Here is a 26,970-nt window from a genome sequence, read left to right as displayed (position 1 = left end):
GAATTACATTTATTAATTAAAAAACCGAACCTGAAAGAGATCCTTTGTGATGATTGAGAGACGATGAGTATGGTCTGTAATTCCCTTCAGATTTGGGTTCTCATACAAGACATTGTGATAGATGTCCAAGAAAAACTGGAGGGAGTACTGGTACAGGAAATGTATCTGAAAGAGAAGAGTTTATTTTTTCTCTCCACAATCTTGTTGTTTGATAACCAACAGTGTATGTCTACCAAACTGCAATGTTAAGCAGTGCCTATTTAGCTTTAACTAGTAAACACTCAAAGCTCCTGAGAAGAAGCACTCAACCTACCTGTTTCAGTGACTCCATAGTAAAGTAGATACTGCTGCAAGCTGTGGAAAGAGGCAAGTACTGCTGGGAAACAGTCTCCACTTCTTGCATGACAATATCAGTCTCTTCTACTTTTCTGGTGACCTCTGCTGCTTCTTTCTTCAGGTTCTCAAGTGTAGTAATGATGGTGTCATCATCCAGGATACGTCCCTTCACTTCATTAAGTGCCTGTAGTAGGGATTTTTCCAACTGACGTAAGCGCAGCTGAAATTCACCTTAATTAGAAAAAAAAAAAAAGTCATACATACATATTGTACAGATATGCTAAAGAATTATGTGAATTATGTGTAGTTTGCCACTGGGCATCTGGAAAAAAGAGTATGAAGACATTTCACTGTATACTCTTAGAGTAAACCCACTGTATTCTTTCAGAACAGGAAGTTAATTTTGGTAAACATACCCTGAAGCTTGAGGAGGTCAGAGCGTTTTTCATCAACATCTGGTCTTTCAGCTTTCAGGACTTCATTCAGACACTGGCTCTGCAAGCTGCTGCGAGTTACTGTGAAGTTCACAAACGTAACACGAGAGCAGAGGTCTGGTGGGAATTCAACCTGTCACAGGAAACATGAAAAAGGTTTCTCAGCTCTCTTCACATGCCATTTCTACAAACAGGACTGCTTTTGATTTTACTTACTGTTGGATCTCTGGTGGAAAGGAAGATAACGAAGGATGGTGACAAATCAATATCTTGGTCTCCCAGAGTAATCAGAACTCTGCCTCCAGTTCTTCGGACTTCACGATTCAGAACAGGATTCAGAACTGGATCATAGCTCTCCACATCCTAGAAAGACAGACGTGTTAGATTGTTGTTTGCAAATGTATCAAGCTAAAACTCCCAATCCAAGAGGAGCTTAAAATTCTGGAAAGCAAACAACTGGCAGTTGGTTTGGAATAGGGATCACATTCAGAAAGTATGTGCACTTTAAATGTGTAGTTGAGCTACACAGGTACAGAAGGGAAGTATTATTAGTGGCTGTAATTTTTTTAGCTCTACTGCAGGTAAGCTCTATTCTAAACAGCACAAGCAACAGCTACTGATCTTCTCCATTTTCACACTAAGTGAAAAACATACCCATTTCAAGTGCAAGTCAATTATTCCTATAGCTGCCTATTTCTCCATATTACTGAAATTTCTCCCTGATATTCAGAGCAGATTTAATTCTAGATAACTAACTATATTAGTTGCCATTATCTATGACTAGAGAAAGCACATAAAAACAAAGGAACAGATAGACAGGTTGCAAGTAATTTTATAGTATGGAAAGATCATTTCAAAACAAAAGAATTTCATCTTGAAATGGTGGAAAATGAATTACCTTATTGTGATTTTGTAGCTCACTAATTCTTCTCAGGACTAACACCACATGTATCACTAGTTTACTTGTTAAGTTGTAAATTGAAAATAAAGTTGTTTACATGTTACTAAGGGAACAATTGCAAACTTTTCTAATACACAGGACAGAATTCAAGAATTTAAATAGCTTCTACACAATCATGACACTAACCTGAACTAGAAGTGGGTTACCAAATCTCAAGGCACTTTCCAAGTTCTTCCTGAAAGCGTCATCCAAGAAGCTTGTACGAGTTATCTTACGGTCTTTGTATTCATTCATGATAAACTCTGTAGCTTGCCCAGAGGGATCGATGATCAATGGATACCTTTAGTTAATAATAAAACCCTTCCATTATTTAGGTTTTGAATGCAGACAGTGTCTAGTCAGTTTTATGAATTTACATTGCACTATTAGTCTCAACTCTAAAACCTTGTTTATTCCTTCACTAAGTTGAGGCACGTTCAACGACTCACTTCAGTTTTGAAAGGTAAGTTTGTATTTGGGCAACAAAATAGCTCAAATAAGAATGTAGTTCAAGCCAACTTATTTTAACAGCTAAGCATAACAAAAAAGGCAAGCAAACGTGAATAAGAGTTTTTATGTTTACACATGGTCGAGAAGCTTTTATGAACATTACAGCTTCACACCCCAGTGAAAGAGTGCTTTGAAGGAGCTACTGTGATTTGACAGGTGCAAACCCTGCCTGCTGTGAGAACGCTGCTTAAGAACTTCACATCTTAGAATGAAGTACCTGTTGAAGCGTTTGAGCATGATGGCATTCTCTGTGCACAGGTCATCTGCAGGCAGGGAACTCGCTTGCCAGCGCAGCCGCTCATCGGCGTTGGAGAGGTACTCGGTCCTTGCGATGTCTGTGCGGAACTGCAGAGGAAGCAAACAAAGTCAATATTTAACTTGACATCCTCCAACCAGCTGGTGAAGCTATTTTAAGTAAATGCAGCTCTACAAAGCTGCAACAGGTTTCCAACAGCTCCATTCTTTACCTAGCAATCCTAAAGCTTAACTCTGCAGTAAATCGATTCATGGTTAACGTATCATGACTGTATCATTACCTGGATATTTGCTTGCTGCAAATGGTGAGACCATGTAGTGAACAGATTCTGACGCATCTGCTGATCAAAGTAGCCAGCGTAGGCAATAAAAGCTCCTGAAAGTAAACAGTCTCCTGCAATAGTAGACATCTGGTTTTTGAAAGTTTCACTTGTCTTCTCCCATCTTTCACGTTCAGCAGAAAGACTCTTCAGAAGAGCTGTGCTACGGTTTACCTAGAAATAAGTGGTGAAGTAGATTCTTTAGATGATGAAATGTTCCTATTTTACAAGTCTCTCAGAATACTTAAATTCTGACTCAAGGCCCAAGTCAAATTTAGAAGCTCAGAATGAGATTAAATTTGGGGTTTTTCAGTGCCAATTTATTAAGTTGATTCTAACTGTTACCTTGAGGAACTTAGAAGTGCTAAGTACTAGTAGAGTAGTAACATACTAATGATGAGATCAAGTACATAGAGAAATCCATACTCCCCTCCTTGAAGTCCAGTTAAGACATTACAATCCCACTACATCCATGTTTGTTTTCAAACGCTTTCTATATATTTTAAACCTTATCAGAACTGTCTTGTTAATCAAGTAGAAACATAAGTTGGTATTTCTCTAACTCCAGACAGGTTTCTTGAGAGCCTCGTGACACCTAGAGACAAAGCAGTTCAAATGCACTACACAGGGAAAGCAACCAAATCCACTCTCAGATTTGAAGAATGATTCAATTTTGGACTGTCAAAGATCAAAGAATGAAAAATTATTTTGTGTATGAAGTCTTACTTTTGCTTCGACAGCTGCCAAGTCTGCCTTAATAGCTTGAGCCTCCGAAATCAGTACTGCATATTCTTCTTTGTAACGGGCAATACTGGCCTCAAGATCACGAATCATCTGCTCCACTTCATTTGCTTTCTGTTGGTTGTCTTTGGCATCATCCTCCAGCTTCTGCAGCTCATTGCGTAGAGGCTCCACTCTTTTCAACATGTCAGCATAGTTCAGCTGCAAATGGTAAATAGAACCTTTACACTTTCAAAAATTACATTTTATCAGGAACCACAGCATTCAGGTATGTACAATCATATGCATCTTTTCAAATTTATGTGCTTCTGACCTGTGTAAGAATTAATAACTACTTAAGAGAAACCTAGTATTGTTTATCAGTCCCTAGGACTCTAGTTTAAAATAAGCACAGAAACGTAAGTAATTGCCGTTTCCTTGTACTGCTCTGTAGATTTACACAAAGTCATCCAAAAGGTTCAGGCCCAATTAAGAAGTGCACAGCATTGTTCTACATAAATATTCAATGGGGTGTCCATGCCAGTACTGTGCTAAACTGCCCTTCTCAGCATGAAGGGCAGATTAGTAAACCTAAGCTACAAAACAATTAGGACAGGGCCTGTTGGCAAGTTTGAAGTTAAACAGAGTCTCTCCAGATCATGCCACTCAAGCAGGCACAGTTTTAACAAGCCAAGAATTTTGCTCTATTGGAACACCAACAGGCAAGTAAAACCATTCTTGGCTATCTCACTCTGGGGGCAAGATTCCCAAAGCATTTTCCTTTAGAAAACTTAAAAGTCTGCCCTGAGTGTGTCCTATTCTGAGGCAAGACAAATGTAGTCTTAAGAGGACTGCATTGCATTTTCCACTGGACAACTGTCATGTCCTGTTGAATTACACCACATACAGAAACTATCCACCAGTGTTCACTGTAAAATTAAAAGTTTTTCAGTGCAGAGGCTGCATCACAGCTGGCCAGTAATTCTCTGGCATGGCACTATCTATCCCATAAGCATTCATTTAAACCATCTACCCCATTTCTTTGAAGCAAAATAGCTTCTAATACATAGCCGAATAAAGGCAAATTCAGAGCTGTTAGAGTGCCTTCTGGCTCACTCTTTTCACCTTGCCTTTGCTTCCTCAAGCTGACTTTACCTGTGCAATTGCCCATTTCACCATAGGTCCACAGGCCAGTGATGCTCTGTTTACAATTTCATAGTTGTAACTTGGATTTGACAGGTAATTTTTCTTCATCTTCTCCCGGATAGCATCACTGCAAAGGAAACATTTTCACAGACAGCATGAGTACACTATATCAGCACATAGGTGCTCAGTATCCCTTTATCTAGCCTGCCTTCCACAGCTGACAAGAAACATTTCCCGTCAGTTTTGCTGAGTAGTAGCTGGGATGTTCAACATGCTGTTTCAGAAATTACAGCTTACAGGTGATAAAAAAATTTTATCAAGATTTTAAGATTAGTCATTTGCAAACTGCTCAACTCTGGAACTGGAAGGGAATTCAGATATCTCTAGTCTGACCTTCTGCTCACATTTAGAACTAGCTAGGAAGCTGACCTCCTAATCTGAATAAAGCAGTGAGCAGCCTGGTCTGATATTGCTGCAAAACCACTTTCAACTGACAATGTGGCTTTGGACACCAACACACTGCTTTGCAAGCATGCCATTAAGTCACAACAAGCAGCTGCTTTGCCTCAATTTCCATGATACACCTTGGCTTCAGCAGTCTATCTCCTGTACCACCTGCATGTTCACCATGTGCAACAAGCTGGTGACAAAAGAAGTCCAGTGCTACCAAAGCAATTACACAGAGGAAAGTCCAGTTAAGACCATCTGTTCTTTGAAAATGGTTTTGTTCACATAAATATCTCACACTTGCACTTCACCTGATTTCCTCAGCAGAGAAGTTAACAATGGTTGGAATGAAGTTCTCTCTCATGATGATGGAACGTATTTGTTTCCAGTCAGTGGTGCTTTCACCTAACAGCAGGCAGATGGACTCCAAGGCCAGCTTAACTGCTGCAGGTGGATTAGCCATGGAACGGACCTCTACCAGGTGCTGCTTCTTTATTGACTTCACAGCTAAGCAGTGCCAGAAAGATGAAGAGTGTTGATTAGAAAGAAAACAAACAGCTAGCAAAGCCCTGCAGAGTATCCTGGATTTGTAAAAATGCTTCAAGATTCTAAAAAGAAGTATGAGGTTATTAGAGAAGCAGATACTATTGAATAACTACTATATTACAAGACACGTGTCCATGAATCTCAATTTGCTAAATGGGCACAGGCAACCTACTCTATTGCCTAAAAATGGTTCACTCAAACCAGTGATTTGTCTACACAGTTTAACGAATGGACAGCTTGACTGTATGCTGTCTGTTCAGCAGCAAGGCATCACTGGTCTTCCTACAGCTGGTCTGCCAGAAACTAAGCCACAAGCCATAAAAGGAGTATCAAGAATCAGACTGGTACTATTACACACAGACAAAAAAAAACCCCCAAAAAAAAACCAAAAAAAAAAAAAAGAAGAAAAGCACAACAAACACAGCTCAAAGACTGTGAATTTAAAAAAAGAAAGCATTTCTTCAACTGTGCTCAGCCCCATGCTACGAGCCTACACTTTTATTAGACAGGACCAACCTAGATCACAAGAAAATACATTCCCATAGACCAGTTTTAGATCCAAGACCACAGTGTGATCCCTTGAGGTGCTAACATACCATTCTGAGCTTCAATGACAGCAGGCTCCACCTTGTCAAGATCTTCTTTCACACTCATCTGCTTGTCTGCAATGACCTCCTGCTGCTTGTGCAGCTGTTCCTGAATCTCCTGGCTCATAACCTGGAAGGAAATTTCACAGACAAAATACTGCTTTTTAGAAGCTGAAATTCTTCCAGTACTTGGTGTGTAGGCTCTGTTTTGTAAATAAAATAGTTGCTATGCACAGAGATTTAACAAAATTTTTTACCTTTTTCTTCTCAGCTTCCTGTTGGTCTTTTACCATCTTTTTCAGCTTGTCATTGGCTGCTGCATTTTTCACTTCCAGCTCCTGACTCTTTATTCTTAGGTCACGCCGCAATTCCTCCACCTAAGGTCGATTGCAAGATGGAAGAGAGAATTCATATTGACCATTGAGATCTATTTACTCACTTCAGCTTTACACAGGGCAAAGTTTTAAGAATACATACCTGATCAACTGTTTCCTTGATTTTTCTAAGACCAACATTCAAATGCATTTGCTGTTCCTCCAGTTCACTTCGCTTCTCATTGAACAAGTTGGCATAATGGTTGATGAAGTCCAAATAGTGGCGTGGTGTGATGGCCATGGTTCTGCCCCCTCGTTTTGCCAGGCGAGCATTAGCCTTTAGGGAGCAAAGTGTTTAGAGTATGCACTGTTTTAAAATTTATTTGGATGCCAAGGATCATAGTTTTTAAGAAACTGGTGAATGATGCCATGGCCTAGAGGTAAGCGTAAGTTAAGCAGTGTAGTAACATACCTGGTGAAGAGTCTGATGAACAAACACACAGCTATTAACAATAGCCTCTCTGTGTGATGGTGGTTGTGGCAGCTTATCATACACAACTGGCATGTAATCAGGCACAATGTAATTTGGTTTCTCAAGATCCATTTTGCTTGTGAACTCTTTGCCAACTTGGTACAGTGCCTCAGTTGACCAGTCTCCAAACCAGTTCAGGACACATCTGAAATAAAAAGCGTATGTGAAGACTTCCCCAAAAAGTAGTGTTTTAATGGTACCTGTAAAATACGTCAGAATATGTAGCAATTACCTGTTGAAGAGGGCAGGAGAGGTAGCTGCCCTGTCCTTCAGGCCCTCAGAAGATGGATTCATAGTGAACACTACATGGAGATTGCGAATAACTTGGCTGGTGAACCATTTGTAGAGTTCCTCATGTGAATCTAACATTAAACCTTCTTTTTGTGCTCCTTCTTTACACTGAGTCATGAGGGTAGCATATTCATCTCCTTCAAAGAGACCAGGAACCTAATTCAAAACATAGTTTTGTTGTAGTTTACGGTAGTAAAAAGGTGCAAAAAAATTTTATTTAAAATCTTCTTACCTCTCCATTGGCTAGGAGAGTGTTCATTCTCTCCAAGAATCCAGAATCCAAGACGTTTGACTCATCCATAATAAAAGCTATTTTTTCATTTTTGCAGCCAGAGCGTCTCAATACTGTCCTAAGGTCTTCATCAAAATCTTCACCTGTGTATTTTCTGTGAACCTGGTAAGAGTGTACATTGGTCATTAACATTTTGGTTTAGCTTTTAATGGGATTTTAGGGGTCAATATATAAGTGGGAGTTTTGACGTACAGGATTTTAGAAGTAAACTTAGCACACCAACCTTGATCTGGTAGACACTCAAACCGTTCATCCAGGCAACAAATCTTGACAGCGTTGTTTTCCCTGCCCCACTGACTCCAATTAGCAGCAAGTGGCCCTGTGGCTGACGGAAGATTCTGAAAAAGAACACAACCAAGTGGGATTGATAAGTGTTAGCAACTTAGTGAAGTGTTTCCTAGAACACCTAAGCTTCAAGTTAGCACCAAAACTGACACACCTTTCCAGATAGGATCTCACTATCTGAAGGCTGGCAGTATATTTTCTATAGACATCAGTGAGACCATTCTCACTTTGTACTGAGGCTATTCTGGTTTAGAGTAACTCTACATGCTGCTTGTATGAGCAGCAATGGAAATCTGCGCTTACCGGTCAATTCTTAACACATGATCCAGGACTTCGTTGAACAGGACAAGTGGTACATCAAGTTCTTCTTCATAAAAGACTTTAAGCCTAGCTTTCACATAGTCTCTCAATTCTTCTTGATCCACTGGAATATAATCCTAAAAGATCCAATACAGTCAATACAGTATGGGAGTAAAGATTAAGGGAATTTGCTTAGGGGTAAATTTATGAGTACACATAAGCAGAACTACTAGAATACTTGAAGTAGCAATCCTCTCCAAAAGCTTAAGAACACTGTACTCGTTTAAGTTGCACAGGAACGTATCCATGGGGTTTAAACACTGTATCTACTGAACCTACCATAGGCTGTGCTGCCAGTTACCAAAGAGACTGGGAAGTGGCACTACAGACTAACTCCCTTCCCCAGTTTATTTTAAACAGCCTTTCCTAGCCACTTATTATTGGCCAGAGATGGGTACCAAGCTAGGTGGACTTTTGCCTAAACTCACCAGGATTTGTACAGGTTACCCAGATGGATCACCTCAGATTGTAAGAAACAGGTCATCAGAAAATGTGTAATATCAGTATTGCTCAAGGGTCACTGCCTTATCCAAGAGATTCCATAAGGAATAACTGTCACCTGGTAGTGTCAAAATATTCTTGAGAAATATCATTTTATACTGCCTTTACAGTCCATGGTGGCTCTTACAATAGCATCCCTGGTATAACAGCTTTTAAATTTGTGGCAGAGTTCACTTCAGATAATCATACTAAAAATTTATTGGAGATCAATTTAACAGCATGATAGGCACTGATTATCACTTGAATAAGGTCATAAGAGCTGCATCACTCAGTTGCATCTAACATATTTCATTTTGGAGTTTATTTTTTCTTAAATTTTGACTTGCCTTTGACAGCCAGTTGCTGTACAAGATAGGTCTGCTCATAGCCTTTTCTTTGTCAATGTTGGGGAAGTGTTTCAGAGCAACCATATCAATGTTCTCATCAGTCCAGCGTCTCTCCTCATCTTCCACAAGTCTGAATAAAGAATTAAGTCAGTGAGTACAGTCCTCTGTAATGGGAGGATATAATCACACCACATGGCAGCACTATGACTGAAGTGTATTTTTGCTTTGTACAGATAGAACTCCTAAGAGAGTCAAGCTGGAGTGAAACAAAATATTCTCACTGGCATTCCAGCTATTTAACATAAAACACACTTAATTTGATGCTCTAATGAAAGCTAGAAAGGACTAGGCAACTTTTTGTAGTTTTGTTTCCCCAGCTCATGAATTTTTTACCTGTCCTGGAAGAGACGTAAGGCTTCATGGGCCCAAATCCTGATAAGGCCTTCAACTGGTAAAGTTTCTAGTGGTCTTAATGCTTCAAATATACCTCTCACCCACCGAGTCATTTCACGAGGTGAGTAGATGTAGTGTGGCTGAGTGTCCTGAGTGAATCTCTCCTAAAAATTTAAATGTAATTAGTTACTTTATCTCAAAGTTGCAACGTATTTTTTAAGAGGACTTGGCATTGCAAGATATTACTCTGACAGCATAATTCATTTTTGCCAGAACTCAAGTAATTAGTTGAGTTCTTGTACACATATTATCCATGTGAAAAGCTAACAACACATGCTAAATGAAGCATAGAAGAAAGCATTCTAACCGGAGTTTGGAGTTGCACTTAACAAGTTACCTGAGACATTGTGTAGAATTCTACCATAGCAGCAGTGAGAGGCTCTGCATAGGTGCGAAGTGATGGGATCAGCCTCAGCATTGCACGATTGAATGTTCCATAGATCTGAGTAAGTGAAGCTGGTCCAGGATAGTCCACATAAACCACAGGAACATGTCGTAAGAATCTGAAAGATTAGTAAATTACACAGTACAGAAAGTTAAATTACTATCTGTATTCTCCTTGTTATCTTTTGCCAAAATTAAACAACATCTTGATTCAAAACCATCAGCAGCAACTGCAGTTGGTTTGACTGCTCCCATTCTCAAGTGTTTCAGACAGGTGATTCGACAGCCTAATACCGAGTACACTGCTGGGCTCACAGTAAGAACCAAGCAGCAGATAGTGCAAAAGCAATGAACCAAATTTCAGCACAGCTGTTGTTAAACAAGTGTATTAAGAACAGATTACATAATCAATGCTTCAGTTTTGACTCCTATTCCACTGTTACGTAGAATTTAATAGACACATTACCTGTGTGACAGAGGTTTTCTTCCAGGATCAGTAGGTGGATTACATGCACCAACAAACTGAATCCTCTCCAGTTTCACCCATGTCTGGTCAGATGTACGGTAGAATCCTCCATGTTCCACCATCTGGTACAAAAACATACAAGTAAAATCAAATCAGTGGAACATTTTATTTCCCTGTAAGTAGCTGTTCTGATACAGTTGATTACAAAGAAAAACATACCTGTCTAATGAAGGATATGACTCTCTGTGTGCCATACTTATCCATATCTGGCAAGTTGATTTCATCACAGAACAGCACCAGCCACTTTCCTAACTGCACAGGAGCCAGCACCACGCCATTAGGGGTACGCCTGTATTCACAGTAGTGATCAAAAGTTTTCAACAGCAGTTCTGGAGTGGTAGCACTTGAAAAGTTGAGTCCAACCACCTTAAAAAGAGTATAGTGGAAAAAAAATTAAAATACACTAAGGACTGAAAGACAGTGTATCAAGAATCCTGGAAACAGGTATGTTTGGCTGTTCACAATGGAAGAACATATACTATCCACATTACATGTATATTTCTACATATATACACCCATATACAGCCTAGATACTCTTTGCAGGTTCTCCATTTACCATGCAGCAATGCTTCTTGCCCAACCCTGTATTTTGAACATGACAGCCTCATGTAGCTGTCACTCCACCTAAATACACAAAAGGATGAGAGCTACTCTTAAACAGTTGCAGAGTATTTTTAAAAACTGAACACAGGAATGCTCCTCTACTACTGAAGTGGCAAAGGAAGAAAGCAGCTTTTGGCTAAGGAGCTTGAGAAATGAATTTATATTCTCAACATGGTTTTTATTTTTTGCTATATATACACATGACTGACTGAGATGAAGCTATCACTGAGTTTCTGCTAGGAAATAAATTCCATGCTATCTTTAATCTTAAAAAGATTAAAGACTTGCTACTAATCTGTAATTCACACACCCATGCGCACACACACAAGTCTCTTGTGTACCTCCATGTCAGGCAGAGCTCTGAGAGCACTGAACAGGGTCATGGTCTTTCCAGAACCTGGTGGGCCACAGAGCACCAGAGGTTTGTGTTCTGCCAGCCAAGTGTACAGCAATGCTTCATGGCGAACTGTGTCTAGGGTCGGCACTACAACATCAGGAGCTGCAACTTTGTGTGTTTCAACTTCAATTTGAGGAACTTTGGATTGCCAGGGCACCCATTCACCTGTAATGGACACCTAGAAGCACAAAAACACGGTTATACAATTTCGAACAAGAATACAGCTCAACATTAGTTAAATTAATTTAAGTGACATAAAATTTGATGTGTTTATTTAATCAAGCAGCTTGTTTGCTGAAACTGTAAAATTTAAGATAGTCCAGCTGTTTATTCTCCAGGTTTGCCTCCAAAATCTAAAGCAAGCTTTTAAGAAAATGAAAGAGCAACATTTCTTGCACAAGAAAGATTTACCTCATAGTCAATTATAGGTATGTTGGGTGCAGTTGGCAGTGGCACAGTGGTGATTCTCCTAATGTATTCTCCCAGCTCCGCCCTCATTTTCAAACGACTGTCTCCAGAAAGAGACCACAGTATGGCATAGACCAGGTACCTCTGCAAGAAGCAACAGCAGCAGCTATTGGTTTTAGAGTAATGGAACAAAGCCCCGAGAGTAACTCAAATCTAGGCAAACACAGAGGCACTTGAGAGGAGACTGCATTTACCTGGATGTAACGCTCCAGCTGGTCTATCTGCATGGGGAAGTCGGGATGGTTGGCATTGTACTGGGCCACGTTGCGGCAAGCTTGGTGCAACATGGAGAACAGAGAGCCAAGGCAGCGCAGGCGCGTGAGGTCCATGATGTGCTCCAGCTTGAAAGCGTGTTCAAGTGCCTTGGTTACCAGGCCGTTGGATGTGAAATATGGCTGCATTATTGTTGCAGCATCTCTCTGAATCTGTTGAGGGAGACAAACACTGCTCTAAGCATTTGCTTCTCATTTGACTACCAGGCAGAAGAAGAGATTTTGTTTAAGGTTTGAAATGCTTCATATTAAAAAACAAAAAAAAAAAGAAAAAAATGTAAAGAGGAAGTCAGCTTTCCTATAATAGGCTGTCATAAATTCTATGTATGGTGTACCTCTGATGCAAGCATTTTTACAACTTTATCCCATAATGAAATCAAAGTCATACCTGCAACATTGGGGATGCTGCTTCTTCTCCTTCATCTTCTTTGCCCTTTCGCCTGCGCTGAGCTTCCTCCTCACCTTCATCCAGAGGAATGCTTCTTAGTCTGGCCAGGAAGTTATTGAATATCATGTCTGTACTGAGAACATCCTCACTGAACCAGACCATACCACACCTTGACACAGTAGCCAAAGTGGCGTATTTCAGATCCTGTACTTCAAACATGATACGCACCTGAAAAAAAGAAATTTAAAACAACATTTAGGAGTAAAAACAATCAACCAAAACAATACAAACACCCTTTCCCTGAAAAAACAGAGAGTTTTTAAAATATGCAGATTTGCATTTAGACTCTGAATAATAACATCAGCATTATACTGTCCTAAGGTAAGTTCATAATTATTGATATTTACCATAAGAGTTATATAATTCACATTTTGTCTTACAGGGTCAGAGTAAGTGTAACATGAAATGTTTCCACAAAAACCCTTTATTCCAGCAAACCACAATCTGAACTCAGTATTACTTTGCTTGTGATGACAAAGAGGCACAACATGAGTACACATTAAATTAAACCAACAAGCTTATACACAGCACAGAAACACAACATAAAAAAAGTAACATTACATTTGGTGGGAGGCTGAGACGTTCTCCATTTGGCAGAGTCAGAAGTTTGTTGTCATCCAGAACAGAGTTCAAGTTCTCAACCCATTCAGGATCTACATCACCATCAAAGATAATCCACTGACGTTTTTGTAGTTCACCTCTCACATTGTCTATGATTCTATATTAAAGAAAATATTCATGGAAGGAAAGAATTAAGGTGAGATTATCCTAAGCAAAAAGGTACCACCCATTTTGTATTTGTGCTATTAAAGACTTACTTTCTCAAGACATGTGTAAACAAGCCATCTGTCCATTCCCTGGTATTTGGATCCAAAGTACCATAGAGGTGATCTTTGCTGATTGCTTTTGGATCTATAATGTGAGCAACACCTTCCACACCCTCCAGCCGTTCAAGGGCCTTCAGAAGTACTCTCCAGGCCATGCTCTTTCCACTTCCAGAGGGACCAACCATCATCAAACCATGATTTATCTGTGTAATCTGATACAGCTGAAGAACCTGTGACACATGAAATAATGTACCAATTAACATCAGGTATAGTTTGTTTAAGACAAGAAAAATTTAAAAGCTTTCAACTTTTCAAAATATAAAAGGAAATTTAGTCTTATACATTAACTTAAACTGCACATTTTCAGTTTTATATTTTACCTTTTCAACCCACATGCCACCAACTTCTTCTCCATCACCATAGGTAAGGTACATTTCCTGACACACTTTCTTAAGTTCCTCTCTCAAGGCTGTCATCTCTCCACGGTGATACTGTACTCCAGGGAATACATCAGAAAGGAGACTGAACAGCAGTGGAATGTCTTCTGCAACCAGTTTTGGTACCATAGTTTCACATACACTTTGAATCAGGATCTGCAGAGAGAGTCGGATTTCATTGAAGATTTGTTAAGTTACTCTACCAAACATGTTTGACAAGGAATACTTTACTAGATAATTCACTGATTAAGTACCAGACCAGGGCAGTCTTAGTCAAAACAACCGCTGATATGGTTTCAACTTTGGAACTACCCAGTGATTTCCTACTGATTTGCAGTTTCTACAAGTCCTTCTTATGTCTCTTCATTACATTTTTGGCATTAGTTACTGGGATGCTGAGCAGCACTAAGCCTCATGGATGCACCACATCATATGAATAATTTTTTCACTATGATTTAGGACTTAGAAGTCATGTTTAACTTGATGCTTTTAAGCTATCGAATTACCTTTGGTAACTAACATTATTTTGTTCACATGGCTTAATACTAAATAAGTATTAAGAATAATACTAATAATACTTAACACTAAATAAGTATTATTTAAATACTAAATAAGTATTAACTTATTTATTCAGTGCTTACTGAAGGGTTATTTTCTTTGTTTAGTGTGCATCCTCTATTACTTAAGTCAAGAACTTCGCACACATTACCTCTTGCTCTGGCAAATTCTCAGCAATTTCTCCCTCATCAACGACTTCACCACGCTCTTCCTTCTCCCGCTTTATCTTCTGAATCCTCTCCCTCTTCACATTACCTGCACTAACCAGCACACTCTTCAGTGCTCTCAGGCCAAAATCATAGTGACTTTGGGAGGACAGCTGTTCATCACAAAGCCTAAGAAGCACAAGAGACAAAATACAATTTGATTCTCAGTATGAACCAATTTAACCCTCAGTAAATGTCATTCTTTACTTGAAACTATTGCTTGAAATGATTGCTGCACAATGTACTTCATGAGTTGCAAAGAATATTACAACTTTGAACAATATGTTCTGTTATTACTGACTGCAGCCAAACTTGTTACTCACTTGAAGAATGGTACTATCTTATTGGCAAGAACTTCAGCAGTACGGAAACCTTGGGAGTACAGCATGACCTGGGCAATCAACTGACGGTCTGGTTTTGTCATTGCCAAGCTACGGAACAACTTCTTCAAATTGTCAGGCAGATTAGATCTGCCTGCATAGCCAGGATTCATGGTGATGAAGATAGCCATGTCAGGGCTCACTTTGACTTGTTTGTTCAGCAGCTCACAGGTAATGGGTGTTGCAGCTGAAAAAAAAGTGCAAAAGAGAGTTATATCTGAGTCAGAGATCCATCACTCTGAGAACTGAAGTCATACATTATTCTGTTTTAGTTTCCTACAGTAATGGACAGCAGGTTCTCCAGTACTACAACTCAAAACAAGTGAATTTCTACCAGCTGGAAGTTACATCAAATATTTAAGTTTTGACACAAAGTTGCTTCATCCTTGCCTTATTTGCAAGAACGTAGCTGAGAAAGAAAACAGCACAAAGGATGTTAGAGAAGAATGACATACTTTTGTCATAGTTGGGGTTGGAATGCTCTCGCAGGGCTTCCTGGATGCACTGAACTTGCTGTGAAACTGCAGAGAGCATTCGCTCCTCCAGTCTGTTGAACTCATCAAAGCAGCCCCATGCACCCACCTGGCAAAGTCCCACAAAGATGCGTCCCATTGCCTGCAGGGAGAGGGGAAAATTCACTCAATTGCATTGGCAAAAGGAGCAGAGGAGAGCACTTTATACAATGCATCTAAGGCAGGAAGAAGCTGTGTTTATTTGTAGGTTACTGTATTTGTAGTATTGTAAGAGTATTGAAAAATTTCTAAAGTTCAGCTTTCACTGCTTCACAGAACCACAGATCACAGCTCCCTAGTACTCCATACTGTACTGCAGTGTGTTCCAAAACAGGCAAACTAAGTCCACTGCATAATGTTTTGTTTGCTGATACCATTAACATCAGTGCAGTTCTAGTCCTTTATCACAAGGAGGGTACAAGAATTACAAAACATTTCAGAGGAGAAAATTGGATGGCCAGAGTATGATAACCTTTCTACATAAAGAACAAACTTTAAGGTAAGATTCTGTAGAAGGCAACATGAGGAAACATGTCTACCTGAATAGTCTACTGAATCTACTGGTTTCAGATGAATAGGAATCAATTATCCAGTCTTTTCTACTACAATAACTTAGAAATCATTAAAAAAAGACAAAAAGAAGCTGCCCTTTCATGAAGTGCATAGTAATAATGCACAGTGGAACAATTTGGTAAAGATGTTATAGAACCAAGTGTGCAAGTGGATTTAAGGGGAGAAATGGTACACGAAAAAAGGTTCACTGGAGCATGAACAGAGTAACACACTTCTGCTGGGACATCCTGATTGTCTTAACTGTCAGAGGGAGGAAGGGAGCTGGGGCAAGGAAGCCTCACATTATCGGTGATATTGATACTCCCTATGCATTTTCTTACAGTCATCCCTGCAAGATAAATGCTGGCTAAATGGAATCCTGATCTGGTCAAAATACAGCTGTACAGAAAAAAACCCATGCATGGACAACCTGGCAGAGTCCTTAAAGTTTAGTTATTCCTTGTCCATGCTTTATATTGTTTTTTATCTATACAGTTGACTAAGGTTTTCATTTTAAGATAATTTGCTTTGTTACAGTTTACAGAGACATTTAATTTGCTTCTCAGTTTGAAGATGTCTTTAATCTTCAAATATCTGGATAAATTTTCTTAGTTTTGAAGAATTCTTCACATGCTGAGGTAAACTGCACATCTGTGTTGTAAAGGATGATTTGGTAATAGCACAGCTACTTCAGTAATCTCACACTCTCATCTGTTCCTCATTAAACCAGTACTATCAATGCAAACGACATAGTTTAAGATACTTTCCTAAATCCAGTCTTAAGCCCCTTCTCCTGTACTTCCTCTTCCTTTCCCTCCATTTGCTGTTACAGAACTACTTGTTCAAAAGCCAAGACCCTCTGCTCTAGCAGTGTTCCATCCCACTTCTGATTTAGGCATTTTTTGTTACAGAGGTTCTGTATGACCCACAGACACCAACTCAGTTAGGACTTCTACATAATCATCTTAAAAATAAACCCTGCTGCTGGCTGTTTCAGGGTTCTGAAGAGATTCCTACTGCTTGTTAACAAAGAATACATTGTTTTAATCAAACAGCTTACCTGGAAGTCAAAGGTTTCATCACAGTTGAAAACCAACACAAAGCGGCCAAGCTGATGTCCAAGAGCTTTAACAGATTCTGTTTTGCCAGTACCAGCAGGACCTGTTTTTGAAATGAGATGGACATGCTTTAGAATTTATCTGAATAGCACTGCCAATTCATGCAATCTGCCAGCATGTGGATTCTGAAAGTGCCTGTTCAATCAAGATGGTTCAAACAAAACCTAAAACTGTATTGGCTTCCCCCAAAAGACCATTTTGTTCTTTGCTGTCTTAATTAAAAGTGTCCTGCATGTTCATAGTAACACTGTATTGTGGGGATGCACATCCTTTCCCCAGTCCACCCCCTAAAACCCAACCTAGGCCACACTATATTCTCAGGAATGCTTGTTAGCCCTTGGTCTACATTATCAGCACCAGTTAGCTCCCCTTGTACTTATCAGAAACCCTGTCTGCTCCCACAGCTTCTGACAAGCTCCTGTTTTCTACTTAATAGCCTTGAGACTTCTATTTTTTTTGTCTGAACAACCAAGCAAGTAGAACAATATTTTTGTTGTTGAACTCTTCAAGGAAAGTTCCAGTAACCACCAACTCGGATTGTGGCCAGGATGGAAATATACAGATGACTAAAATCAGTAATTTTGCAACTCTATAAACAGTGGTCCTAAGGGAGACACTTTGAGCTCTCCCGGCCTGCAGCAGGCTGTGACCAGGATCTCCCTCCCAGTGGGATGCCTCTTGGAGCTTGTGATCTCTCCAGTTTGCAATGGAGGATTGCCATTGAAAGCTGACAACTGAACCTGGACCTTCTGTGTCCCCAGTCTCCACATAAAACATTTTAGATTTTTTAAATCAGATTTTTCCTTGTGTGCTTTATCTATATAGTAAATAATATAATAAACCTTGCCATACAATTTCTTGTGCTTTTACAAATTCATATTAAACCTGCCTTTACTGATTCCTCACTGGTGATTCTTTGAGTGACCTAAATCACTCATTCTCATATATATTAGAGAAGATAAGAATTTTATACACTTGTCTCACAAACTTACCAAATGGTGATCCTCCAAGTCTTGCCTCCAGGGCTTGTGTCATTGTCAGGTAGCAGCGGTCTGTGAGAGGAGTCTGCACCAGCTTATCCTGAACCCCAAGGTACTCAAAACCATAGTTGAATTTGGCATTTGCCATCTGAATGGAGAGCTGTTGCAACACATCTGTCTGCTTTGGGTCAAAGTAGAACCGCATTTGGCTGAGCCATTCGAAGGATTTGGAGTTGTCGATCTTGCTTTTGATCAGTGATCTTGTAACATCTCTCTGGTGCACCAACTCAGTGATCTGGAGAAGGAAGTAAGTCCTTAACACCACAAGACAAGCCAATAAAGACAGGAATCCTACAGCTTCTCAGATTAGCAGAGTGAACTGCCATCCCTTAGAAATCATGACCTAAAACCAGTCTCTGGTTTAAAAATTTGTTACTACAAAACCAAAACTAAAAATGTTGCCTCCTGTTCTTAATGACTTTTCTAGTTCACAGCAAAGCACTTTGGCCCAGTTAGCCTGCTAATCTATTACACTACTGAACTTGGTATCTTAGCTGCCAGAAACCAGGTATTTCCCTCTAGAAATAACCCAGGATGATTTCAATTCTCCCCCCACCTCCAATCCCTGTCTACAAACAAAAGCATATTATGATTACAACAATAAGCAATTTAATGACATATTTCACATTTGAACAAAAAAGATCAGTAACTTCCATACCTGGAAGATCCAGTTTAAAGATCAATTCACTGAGAGAGCATATAATATGATATCAGGCATTAAGCTGACTAGAGTGAAAAACTACATTAATGATCAGGCCTTCATGTAATTGCTTAAATCACACAAAATCTTTTCCTGGAGGAATAGTAAGTCTTAGAGTGATCAATTTTTTCATTAAAATTTAAAAATGCTCACATGTAAACCCTGAAGAGGAAAGAAAGTTTTTACTTACCAAGTGCTCCAGTTTCCTTCTGCGAAGGGGTGGCTGCTCCATCAGCACAGAGTCTGCCAGGACATTGAGTGTGACCTCAACATTGGCTAGCACAGACTGGAGAGGACTGTTGTCTCCACCTCCACCATTGAGGGCTGACTCCACATTCTCAGACCAAGCAATCTGGGCTGACAGCACAACAAGCTGAGCCTGTGTAAAAAAACCCTCATCAGATAGTTTTCTTTGCTGAAGTAACCAAGCTGCAGTATACTTTAGTGTTCCACATTAATACCTGGTACTTGTCAATCCAAGAGATATAGACTGCTGGATCAATTGAAGTTGCTTTTCCAAAGATTTCTACTTCAGTAACAGACTCTGCAAGCAATTTAGCAAGGGTCACTCTCATCTCTTTTTCAACAAGAGTGAGCCACTCATTGATCTTGGGATGTTCTGTGATGGAGACAGGTGTTTTGAACAGCACCTGCAAGAATTAAAGGTTTAAGTCAGCACACATCTACTTATTTTCAGAATTTTATTTGAAAATAAATACTGCAGCTATACCTCCTCTCCTTCACGTGAGGATATCCCAAGAACCACAGAATTGTCTTCATTGAGAATAATGCTAGAAACTCCAGCAAACATTTTCTTGAAGTGTTTCTGCAACTTAGCCACATTTTTGCTGTTTCCAATGATTTCAAGCAAGTCTTCATCACCAACAAAGTAGAACCTATTAATCACATAAAATTAGATCCATATCAGAACTATCACTTTTAATTTATAATTTATGCTTCATCCATGGCCACTACATGAAAGTAATTGACAACCATTTCCTCAACACTGCAAGAATGCAAGAACCACAAATTTGCTGGCAGTTATACCCCAATGCTACCTTTAAGTTCATGTGGTCTGTACCATAAAGAAGTGTATACATGCTCCATAGTGTGGATAAATTTCTTTAGCTATCCATCTCTGAAATGCCAACAGTAGAGTTTGGGATTGAATTGCCTGTCAGACAGGAAGAACTCCAACTCAGTACCTCCTTCACTCTTATTTTCTCATGCTAAGTGATAAATTAGTTGAGGACTACAGGTAAGTCAAAATCAATGACCTAAATACTGGACTGTGACAATTTAGACACTGTCCTTCAATCAAATGGCAGAAGAACCTCTTCAGTTTAAGAAATCAGCTGCAATGGTTCCTTAGGCAATAATCAAATCCTGAAACCAGCCACAAATGAGCAAGTAAGGGATGTTTCAGCCCCACTTCCAGGGAAGTAGCTGTAACTGAATTATGTATATAGACAATACATATTTAAATGGCCATAACATCTCATATATATGCACCACAGAAGAATTGGTAGAGGCTTTACAGAGCAGAACACCAATTCCTGCACAGAAACATCAGATTACTTCAGGAGTCAACTGCTTACCGAGGGAAAGAGGACCTCTCCCTTTCCAAGTATTCTCCCAGGGCTTTCTGTATCTTCCCAAGTAAGTCTGCGAGTCTCTCTAACGATCTCTGCACACCTTGAATGTTGAGAACATCCATCACAAGTGGAGATTTGGACACCTTTTTCATGAGTGCCAAGAATTCAGTGCTGATGCTGCAAAGTAAAATAACACAATACATTAGTGCAAACTCAGTAACCACAGGCCTACAGAACACCAAATTTATTTGTCTCTAAATGATCACTCCACCTCTAATGGCTGTAGCAGCTCTAGGGAACAGAAGCCTAAATTCCCCAAATTACTCTTTATCTACTGCAAGCCCTCAACAACAAAATCTAACTTCTTTGTAATGTTCAATTTACCAAGTCTAGAGCAGATCTGCTATCTTTACTTCCTGAAGTGATGCAGAAATCTGATTCTTTGATCTGACTGGAAGTGTGTGGAATGAGTAAGTATGATCAGACCAACTTAAAAGAGAGCAGGTAAATAATATTTAAAGGGTGAGATTAAAGGCTGCAGCAACAGAAATTTGCCTATTTGTTGCAGCCATAATGCCAGAAAAACCCTTGAAGTAACTGACAGGAACTAGCAAGGAAAACCATCTGACTCCACATCATCTTCTAAAAATTGTACATCAGGCCCATTTATTAGAAACATTTTCTGCCATAGTTGCAGATGAACTCTTTGCTTGATGAACTTGTATCTACAGCAGCTGTAATCCAGCTGGACCTGGTAAGAATGCAGCCAGTATTTAAACTCAAGAGAGTACTACAGTGATTCATGAAGTTTCAGGCCTGCCCACAGGGTGCCCCAAAGGAAGCAAGAAAACAAAAAAATGAAAAGGTTACCTCTGGAACCGCTGGGTCTCCACAGGCAGCAAGTGCTTGATGTCTGCACTGCCAGTAAAGATACCCTCCAGGTAGACCCACCGCCTTTGGACATCTATCCAGACATCAAAGAGTGCCATGATACGGTTCAGTTTATCTTCCCAGCTAAGGGCATCTTCCTCAAACACCTGAAGTTTAAACACTACATTAATATTCATTTTAATATTATAAAGTGTTTGACTACTAATAATTATTAGAGGAAACAGTTTTTTTAGAGTTACAAAGTATGCATATACAATTAACAGTCTGTCAGCTTTAAATGGTGAATATAGTCCCTGCTGACAAAAACATAAACTAAACAGAAGGGGAAGGCAGAAATAAACAAAAATTCTTTCGCTCTATTCTCCATTTTACCTTGTAGTATGGTGACAGCTTCATAGCAGACACGCTGTTTATGTGCTCCTTGACTTTGTTGAAAAGGTCATCCCATCCACGAATCAAACGACACTTGTTCTGGTAATTGACCAAGTCCAGTTCATAGGTGTTCCACACTTCTCTGATCTGAAGAAAAAGATGTTTAAGATATGACATCAATACTTTTTGCTCCAAAATAGTTACAAAGCAGAAATGTATTACAGTAATCAGATAGTATTTTTTTAACCCAAAGATTCTGGCTTTACGCTTAAGCTTTTGTTAAAAAATATTAAGATTATGATGCAGTTCAAGGTGGGATCTTTGCAGGCACTACAAAGAACTGCTTTTCCCAAATAATGCAAGTTTCATCAGAGGAAGTTTACATAGCTTTAAACTGTTTCCCAAAACAGAGCTAACGATGGGGTCTTGGCACTTGTTTCAACAGCTTAGAGTGACAAGTTTTACTATACACGTAGCTTCAGATGTGCTATTACATGCATACATACAAGGGCTGATACTAGCCTGTTTCAAGAACTCTTCCAAAGCCATCTCTCCCTGAGCCACAAGCAGAACATCTTTGACAATTGCTTCATTTCTCTGTAGATCGACATCCCAGATCTGGCCCAGGGTCAATTCTGAGACAACCCAGTTAACATGAAGCCTCTTCATCAGTTGTTTCCAGTGTCGGTCTTTAAGTGCCTCAGATTTCAGTTCAATGACTAACATGTTTATCTACAGAAGACAAGAAAGCAAGTTACATCTTTGAACTTGAATATAAAACACATGTATTTTAGAAATGTGGGCAACTTACCTTCATGTAGCCCTTCAGAAGTCTCTGAACATACTCATAGGAGGCATACTGTCGCAAACGGGCAGGGAAGTTTTTCAGTTGGTTCAACAGACCATCCAAGTTTTGGCGAAGCTGTCAGTAACACAAAAGGAATGAAATCTTTCTCTACAAGTCCTGTGCACATAACCATACCAGTTACCTATACATTTGTTACGGAAAACTCTCTCTAATGAGACATTAGCAAGAGGACAACTCTTACAAGTGTTATCCTTATCTGCCTCAAGATGTGGTTACTCTACAGTTGAGAATGTAATTTTATTGGTCTGATTGGGATTTATGATGCAGTCTTGCCACAGGCAGTCAGTTTATAGATTAGTGCTCTTTCTGCTCTTTACCTCCTGAGCACTGAAGTAAAATCAATGTTGTTTACCCAACTGTATAATGAAGTTTCTCTAATGAGGTCCAACACACTATTTAAAAACAGCAGCTTCTTCCCCGTAGATGCAGTCCAATCTCAACTATGGAAGCTGCATGAATTCCCTGTAAGATTACTTAAATTATGACCATCCTGTGAATATTTTTTATCTTACCTTCAGAATAAACATGCTCACAAGATATTGAAAAAGGTACTTAAACACTGAAAATCATCTAGCCTGACAATAGAGAATGTCTGTTTCAAGAGGTCTAATTTCTAATTTGCATATATGTGTGGCAGTTACACTATTAATGTACAGAAAAGTTAAGTACCTTGCGAGGCTGTACTGAAACCCAGGGCTGTTCTTTCATTTGATCAATTTGTTCCCAAACCTTAGAGAGCTCAGACCAGACACCTTTGAGATCCTGCAGCTCTTCAAGGGCTACCTGTAATAAAGAATGTATCAAAAATCAGCAGTTATTCCTAATTTCTTTAAAGTCAATAGCATGGGTGAGTTAAACAAAATACTTCTAATCCATCAAAAACCTTTGGATAGTTTGCCAGTTTAACAGAACTGCAACAGCAAGTGACCAAGATGAAATTTTCCATCTCAGTTCACATAACAGTTTCAAAACAATAACACAGTCAAGGAAGAGATCACAGACAAGTTCTGAAAGCTAAAACTGAGTCAGTGAGGAGACTGTGCCCTGGTATTAGTAAAGCACACACTATATGTCACTCTCTTGAAGGACAAAATGATGGAACTGAAACACTTTTATCCAAAACTGGCAAGAAGGAGTGTGAGCAGGTTGTACCTGGACGCGCTCTTCACTGCCACTGAGAAGTCCAGTATCTGTAAGCTCCAGAGCTTCCTTGGCCTTGGCACACTTCTCACGGTCATCCTTCAGCCTGCCGAATTTTCCTTCATAAATGGTAAGAGCTTGAAGAGCCTCTTCTGGACGCAGATTTCCCTAAAGTTTGCATAGGATACATTAATCCAATAATCCTAGAGTTACGCTGAAGGCAAGTTAAAAGTGGGGATTAAATATAAATGTTGGTTTGTCTAATTTTTTTACATTTCCATTTTGCTGACTATAAGACAACATATTATTCCACAATAAGTCCCATTTCATTTTTACATGCAGTTTTTGGCTTCACTAAAAAGCACTTCAGAAAAAAAAGGGAAAAAGCAACTTGCTTCTGAATCCTCCTACATGCATACCTCTGACATTTGTTTCAGACAAAGCTCTCTCAGTCATGGAAGTAATTTACTTTTCTGCACCTAAGAGAGACCTATGTCTTAAGGGTAAATTTCCCTCTGCAACTATTGCCAAAAATCAACACACGGGCAGGTTATTACAGAACCCTTAAAAAGACTTTTACTATCACCTAAAATGAAAAACTGCAAAAAAAGCGTAAAAAAACTCCCTACTTCTTACCAAATACACAAAATCTACCTCATTCACTGAATATTAACCATCACTACTTACTGTTACAGGCTTTGTTTTCTCCCAGTCTGTCAGCAAGTCAGTTGTTCGGCTCTCCACTGCACGATCCTCTTGAACTATTTTCATCTGTAGATTCGCTACTTGTTGTTGAATGGCAGAATCCTTCCTACGCATAATGTCATTAAAGGCACCCCATTCTCCTTCGATGTTGTCAATGTACAGCCAAGAGGAAGGGAACTGGAACCTTTGTTTCTCAAGCAAGCGCTGACCGTTGCGATAGAGCTACAAGACACAGTGGTTTTGAGTTAAAAAGACAAAACTTAATCTGCAAGGCTGAATAAACATACTTTAATAAATGCTCACTATAGAGATCACAGGATTTTTCAGAATATAAAGTTCAATTCTGTTTTTAAGAGAACTTGAGTATCATTTTATGACAAAATTGCATTTTATGAGCCAAGCTTGACATTTCAACAAGTCAGAATCATTAGCAAAAGATAACAAACATACCTCAACTTGCTTTTCAAACTGTTTGATTTTACGTTTCAAGGACTGCACGTATGTGATGAATGTCACGGCATCTGATGTGCTAGCAGTGTCCACAGAATGCTGCTCCAGCTCTTGACGGGACTGTTAAGGGCACAAATCAGTGTTTTAGCATTCTACAACAATTCTGATCTGAAAGTGAAAAACTGGAATTAAGACTCTTCTTACCTTAGAAATTTGTGAATGAAACTCTGTCATATTCTGACCAAGCATCTGGCCAAATTTGCTGAGCACCTCTTTGTGCCAGGAGTCATACTTCAAATTGACCTTTGATTGTACCTACAAGTGAATAATGTTACATAATAGTAATTTATCACTCTTGCTATTTTCTGTTATACCTATTCTGAAATTCGATGCATTTATCACAACAAATTATTACAATTTCTCACCTTGCCATAGTCTATGACAACAGGTCCAAACTCCTTTCTGGTTTCTGCATTATCAAATGTTCCTCTTGCCTTTCTTATCTGAACCAAAAGGGCCTGCCACTTATTCAGGTCTTCTCCAAGACGGTTGTATATATTTTCAGCCTGCATGTCCCATAGGCACTGGTACTGCAGCCAAACCTAATGGAGGTATTTCACAATGTTCAGAACTTCTCCAGTATATTCCAAAACACGTGTTTCCCTCCAGCCTCCAGGAAAACTGGAAGTCCATGTTAGTTTTAGCTGTTCCATTATATCCTGTCAGCCTCCTACCTTGACATACTGCTCCACTTCAGTCACAATTCCCATGACAGCTGAGTATGACTCCTCCAGAGCTGCAGGGCCATCAGGCATCCTTGTCAATGCATTACGGTAGAACTTCTCTTCCTCAGACAGCTCATAATGCACTCCAACCTAAGAACCACAGTTATACTTGTGATATACATGTATTTCTGGGGCACTCAGGTTTGGTTTTAGATCAATACACTAATATGTTCAGGACATTTAATTACGAAGAGAAAGCAATTGCTCTGACTTAGATACAGCTTCATTACACCTACCTGGTATCTCTGACTTTGAATTCTTGGCAGCGACAGGATTACCATTTTCCATGAAAACATTTCTTGATAAAGTTTGTATCTACAGTCTTCAATTGGTGGATTCAAGTATATCACCTGGTTGGTTATTCTTAGTTCATGTACAATGTTCTGCAGAAATAGTAAAAAAACCACAGTTTTACTGGCAGATACTGCTACCTATAGACAAGAATCTTGGACTTCAAGAAGTACTTTTCAAAAATGAACTTACACTTAAATGGAGGAAAATATTTCTCCAAAAACAGATGCAGAAGAAGTATTTATCTACCATATAGGCCTCAGAAATAATTTCTGCATTAGTTAATTGACAATATGGAAAAAAAACCAACCAACCAAAAAAGTCTAATGCAAAAAAAAAACCTCAGGAAAACTTACTTTGATCTTGGGTTCACCACCAGGCTTATGGCTCACTTGAGGAGCATCTGTATCCATGTCAACTTCTGCTTTGTCATCTGCTTGTCCCAGAAGAACCTGGGTCCAGGCCCTCAGTCCAGCTTGCAAACGAACACCCAGGATTCTTTCAATCTAAAGAAAATGAGGCACATTGGAGGAAGAACCTGCATAGTCCCCTGCATGAAGATCCCCACTATCAGTATATTCTGACAGGCACACCGCAGGCCCTCAAAGAACCAAGTGCTTCTTTACTAAACCATTCCAGCACCAGAAGAGGCTTACAAGAATTGAAGGGACGGTTTACTAGAGCTTGTAGCAAAATGGGAAAAATGTAGGGAAAAAAAATGGCTTTAAAATGAAAGAAAGGAGGTTTAGATTAGGTATTAGGGTGGTGAGGCACTGGAACAGGTTGCCCAGAGAAGTTATGGATGCCCGATCCCTGGAAGTGTTCCAGGCCAAACTGGATGGGGCTTTGA

At 39.4% G+C, this 26,970-nt stretch overlaps 1 protein-coding gene across 1 annotated transcript in view; it reads right to left on the bottom strand.

The window, feature by feature from the left end:
* DYNC1H1 (dynein cytoplasmic 1 heavy chain 1) overlaps positions 1 to 26,970 on the bottom strand; it is a 44,576-nt gene that overhangs the window by 9,053 nt on the left and 8,553 nt on the right. The window contains exons 10-61 of the mRNA XM_030275000.4: positions 26,477 to 26,626; positions 26,066 to 26,212; positions 25,779 to 25,919; positions 25,470 to 25,646; positions 25,249 to 25,359; positions 25,045 to 25,164; positions 24,577 to 24,816; positions 23,902 to 24,057; positions 23,419 to 23,532; positions 22,693 to 22,803; positions 22,404 to 22,613; positions 21,882 to 22,028; positions 21,489 to 21,655; positions 20,622 to 20,795; positions 19,754 to 19,919; positions 19,485 to 19,673; positions 19,214 to 19,402; positions 18,276 to 18,558; positions 17,226 to 17,326; positions 15,557 to 15,716; positions 15,045 to 15,288; positions 14,667 to 14,850; positions 13,901 to 14,113; positions 13,512 to 13,750; positions 13,255 to 13,411; positions 12,634 to 12,861; positions 12,168 to 12,398; positions 11,917 to 12,057; positions 11,450 to 11,683; positions 10,665 to 10,871; positions 10,446 to 10,567; positions 9,933 to 10,098; positions 9,536 to 9,699; positions 9,143 to 9,272; positions 8,259 to 8,392; positions 7,894 to 8,008; positions 7,611 to 7,772; positions 7,320 to 7,534; positions 7,028 to 7,232; positions 6,719 to 6,892; positions 6,499 to 6,618; positions 6,251 to 6,371; positions 5,420 to 5,615; positions 4,671 to 4,788; positions 3,522 to 3,737; positions 2,757 to 2,969; positions 2,438 to 2,565; positions 1,858 to 2,011; positions 987 to 1,133; positions 753 to 903; positions 314 to 567; positions 31 to 165 (exon numbers count right to left, since the gene is read on the bottom strand). Coding sequence (XP_030130860.1) covers positions 31 to 165; positions 314 to 567; positions 753 to 903; positions 987 to 1,133; positions 1,858 to 2,011; positions 2,438 to 2,565; positions 2,757 to 2,969; positions 3,522 to 3,737; positions 4,671 to 4,788; positions 5,420 to 5,615; positions 6,251 to 6,371; positions 6,499 to 6,618; positions 6,719 to 6,892; positions 7,028 to 7,232; positions 7,320 to 7,534; positions 7,611 to 7,772; positions 7,894 to 8,008; positions 8,259 to 8,392; positions 9,143 to 9,272; positions 9,536 to 9,699; positions 9,933 to 10,098; positions 10,446 to 10,567; positions 10,665 to 10,871; positions 11,450 to 11,683; positions 11,917 to 12,057; positions 12,168 to 12,398; positions 12,634 to 12,861; positions 13,255 to 13,411; positions 13,512 to 13,750; positions 13,901 to 14,113; positions 14,667 to 14,850; positions 15,045 to 15,288; positions 15,557 to 15,716; positions 17,226 to 17,326; positions 18,276 to 18,558; positions 19,214 to 19,402; positions 19,485 to 19,673; positions 19,754 to 19,919; positions 20,622 to 20,795; positions 21,489 to 21,655; positions 21,882 to 22,028; positions 22,404 to 22,613; positions 22,693 to 22,803; positions 23,419 to 23,532; positions 23,902 to 24,057; positions 24,577 to 24,816; positions 25,045 to 25,164; positions 25,249 to 25,359; positions 25,470 to 25,646; positions 25,779 to 25,919; positions 26,066 to 26,212; positions 26,477 to 26,626 — 8,871 coding nt within the window. The remainder of the gene's footprint in view (positions 1 to 30; positions 166 to 313; positions 568 to 752; positions 904 to 986; positions 1,134 to 1,857; positions 2,012 to 2,437; positions 2,566 to 2,756; positions 2,970 to 3,521; positions 3,738 to 4,670; positions 4,789 to 5,419; positions 5,616 to 6,250; positions 6,372 to 6,498; positions 6,619 to 6,718; positions 6,893 to 7,027; positions 7,233 to 7,319; positions 7,535 to 7,610; positions 7,773 to 7,893; positions 8,009 to 8,258; positions 8,393 to 9,142; positions 9,273 to 9,535; positions 9,700 to 9,932; positions 10,099 to 10,445; positions 10,568 to 10,664; positions 10,872 to 11,449; positions 11,684 to 11,916; positions 12,058 to 12,167; positions 12,399 to 12,633; positions 12,862 to 13,254; positions 13,412 to 13,511; positions 13,751 to 13,900; positions 14,114 to 14,666; positions 14,851 to 15,044; positions 15,289 to 15,556; positions 15,717 to 17,225; positions 17,327 to 18,275; positions 18,559 to 19,213; positions 19,403 to 19,484; positions 19,674 to 19,753; positions 19,920 to 20,621; positions 20,796 to 21,488; positions 21,656 to 21,881; positions 22,029 to 22,403; positions 22,614 to 22,692; positions 22,804 to 23,418; positions 23,533 to 23,901; positions 24,058 to 24,576; positions 24,817 to 25,044; positions 25,165 to 25,248; positions 25,360 to 25,469; positions 25,647 to 25,778; positions 25,920 to 26,065; positions 26,213 to 26,476; positions 26,627 to 26,970) is intronic.

The sequence above is a fragment of the Taeniopygia guttata genome, chromosome 5, assembly GCF_048771995.1.
Source record: "Taeniopygia guttata chromosome 5, bTaeGut7.mat, whole genome shotgun sequence".
Classification (NCBI taxonomy): domain Eukaryota; kingdom Metazoa; phylum Chordata; class Aves; order Passeriformes; family Estrildidae; genus Taeniopygia; species Taeniopygia guttata.
Note: the sequence above shows the minus strand (reverse complement) of the source record. Positions and strands in the feature narration are given on the sequence as shown.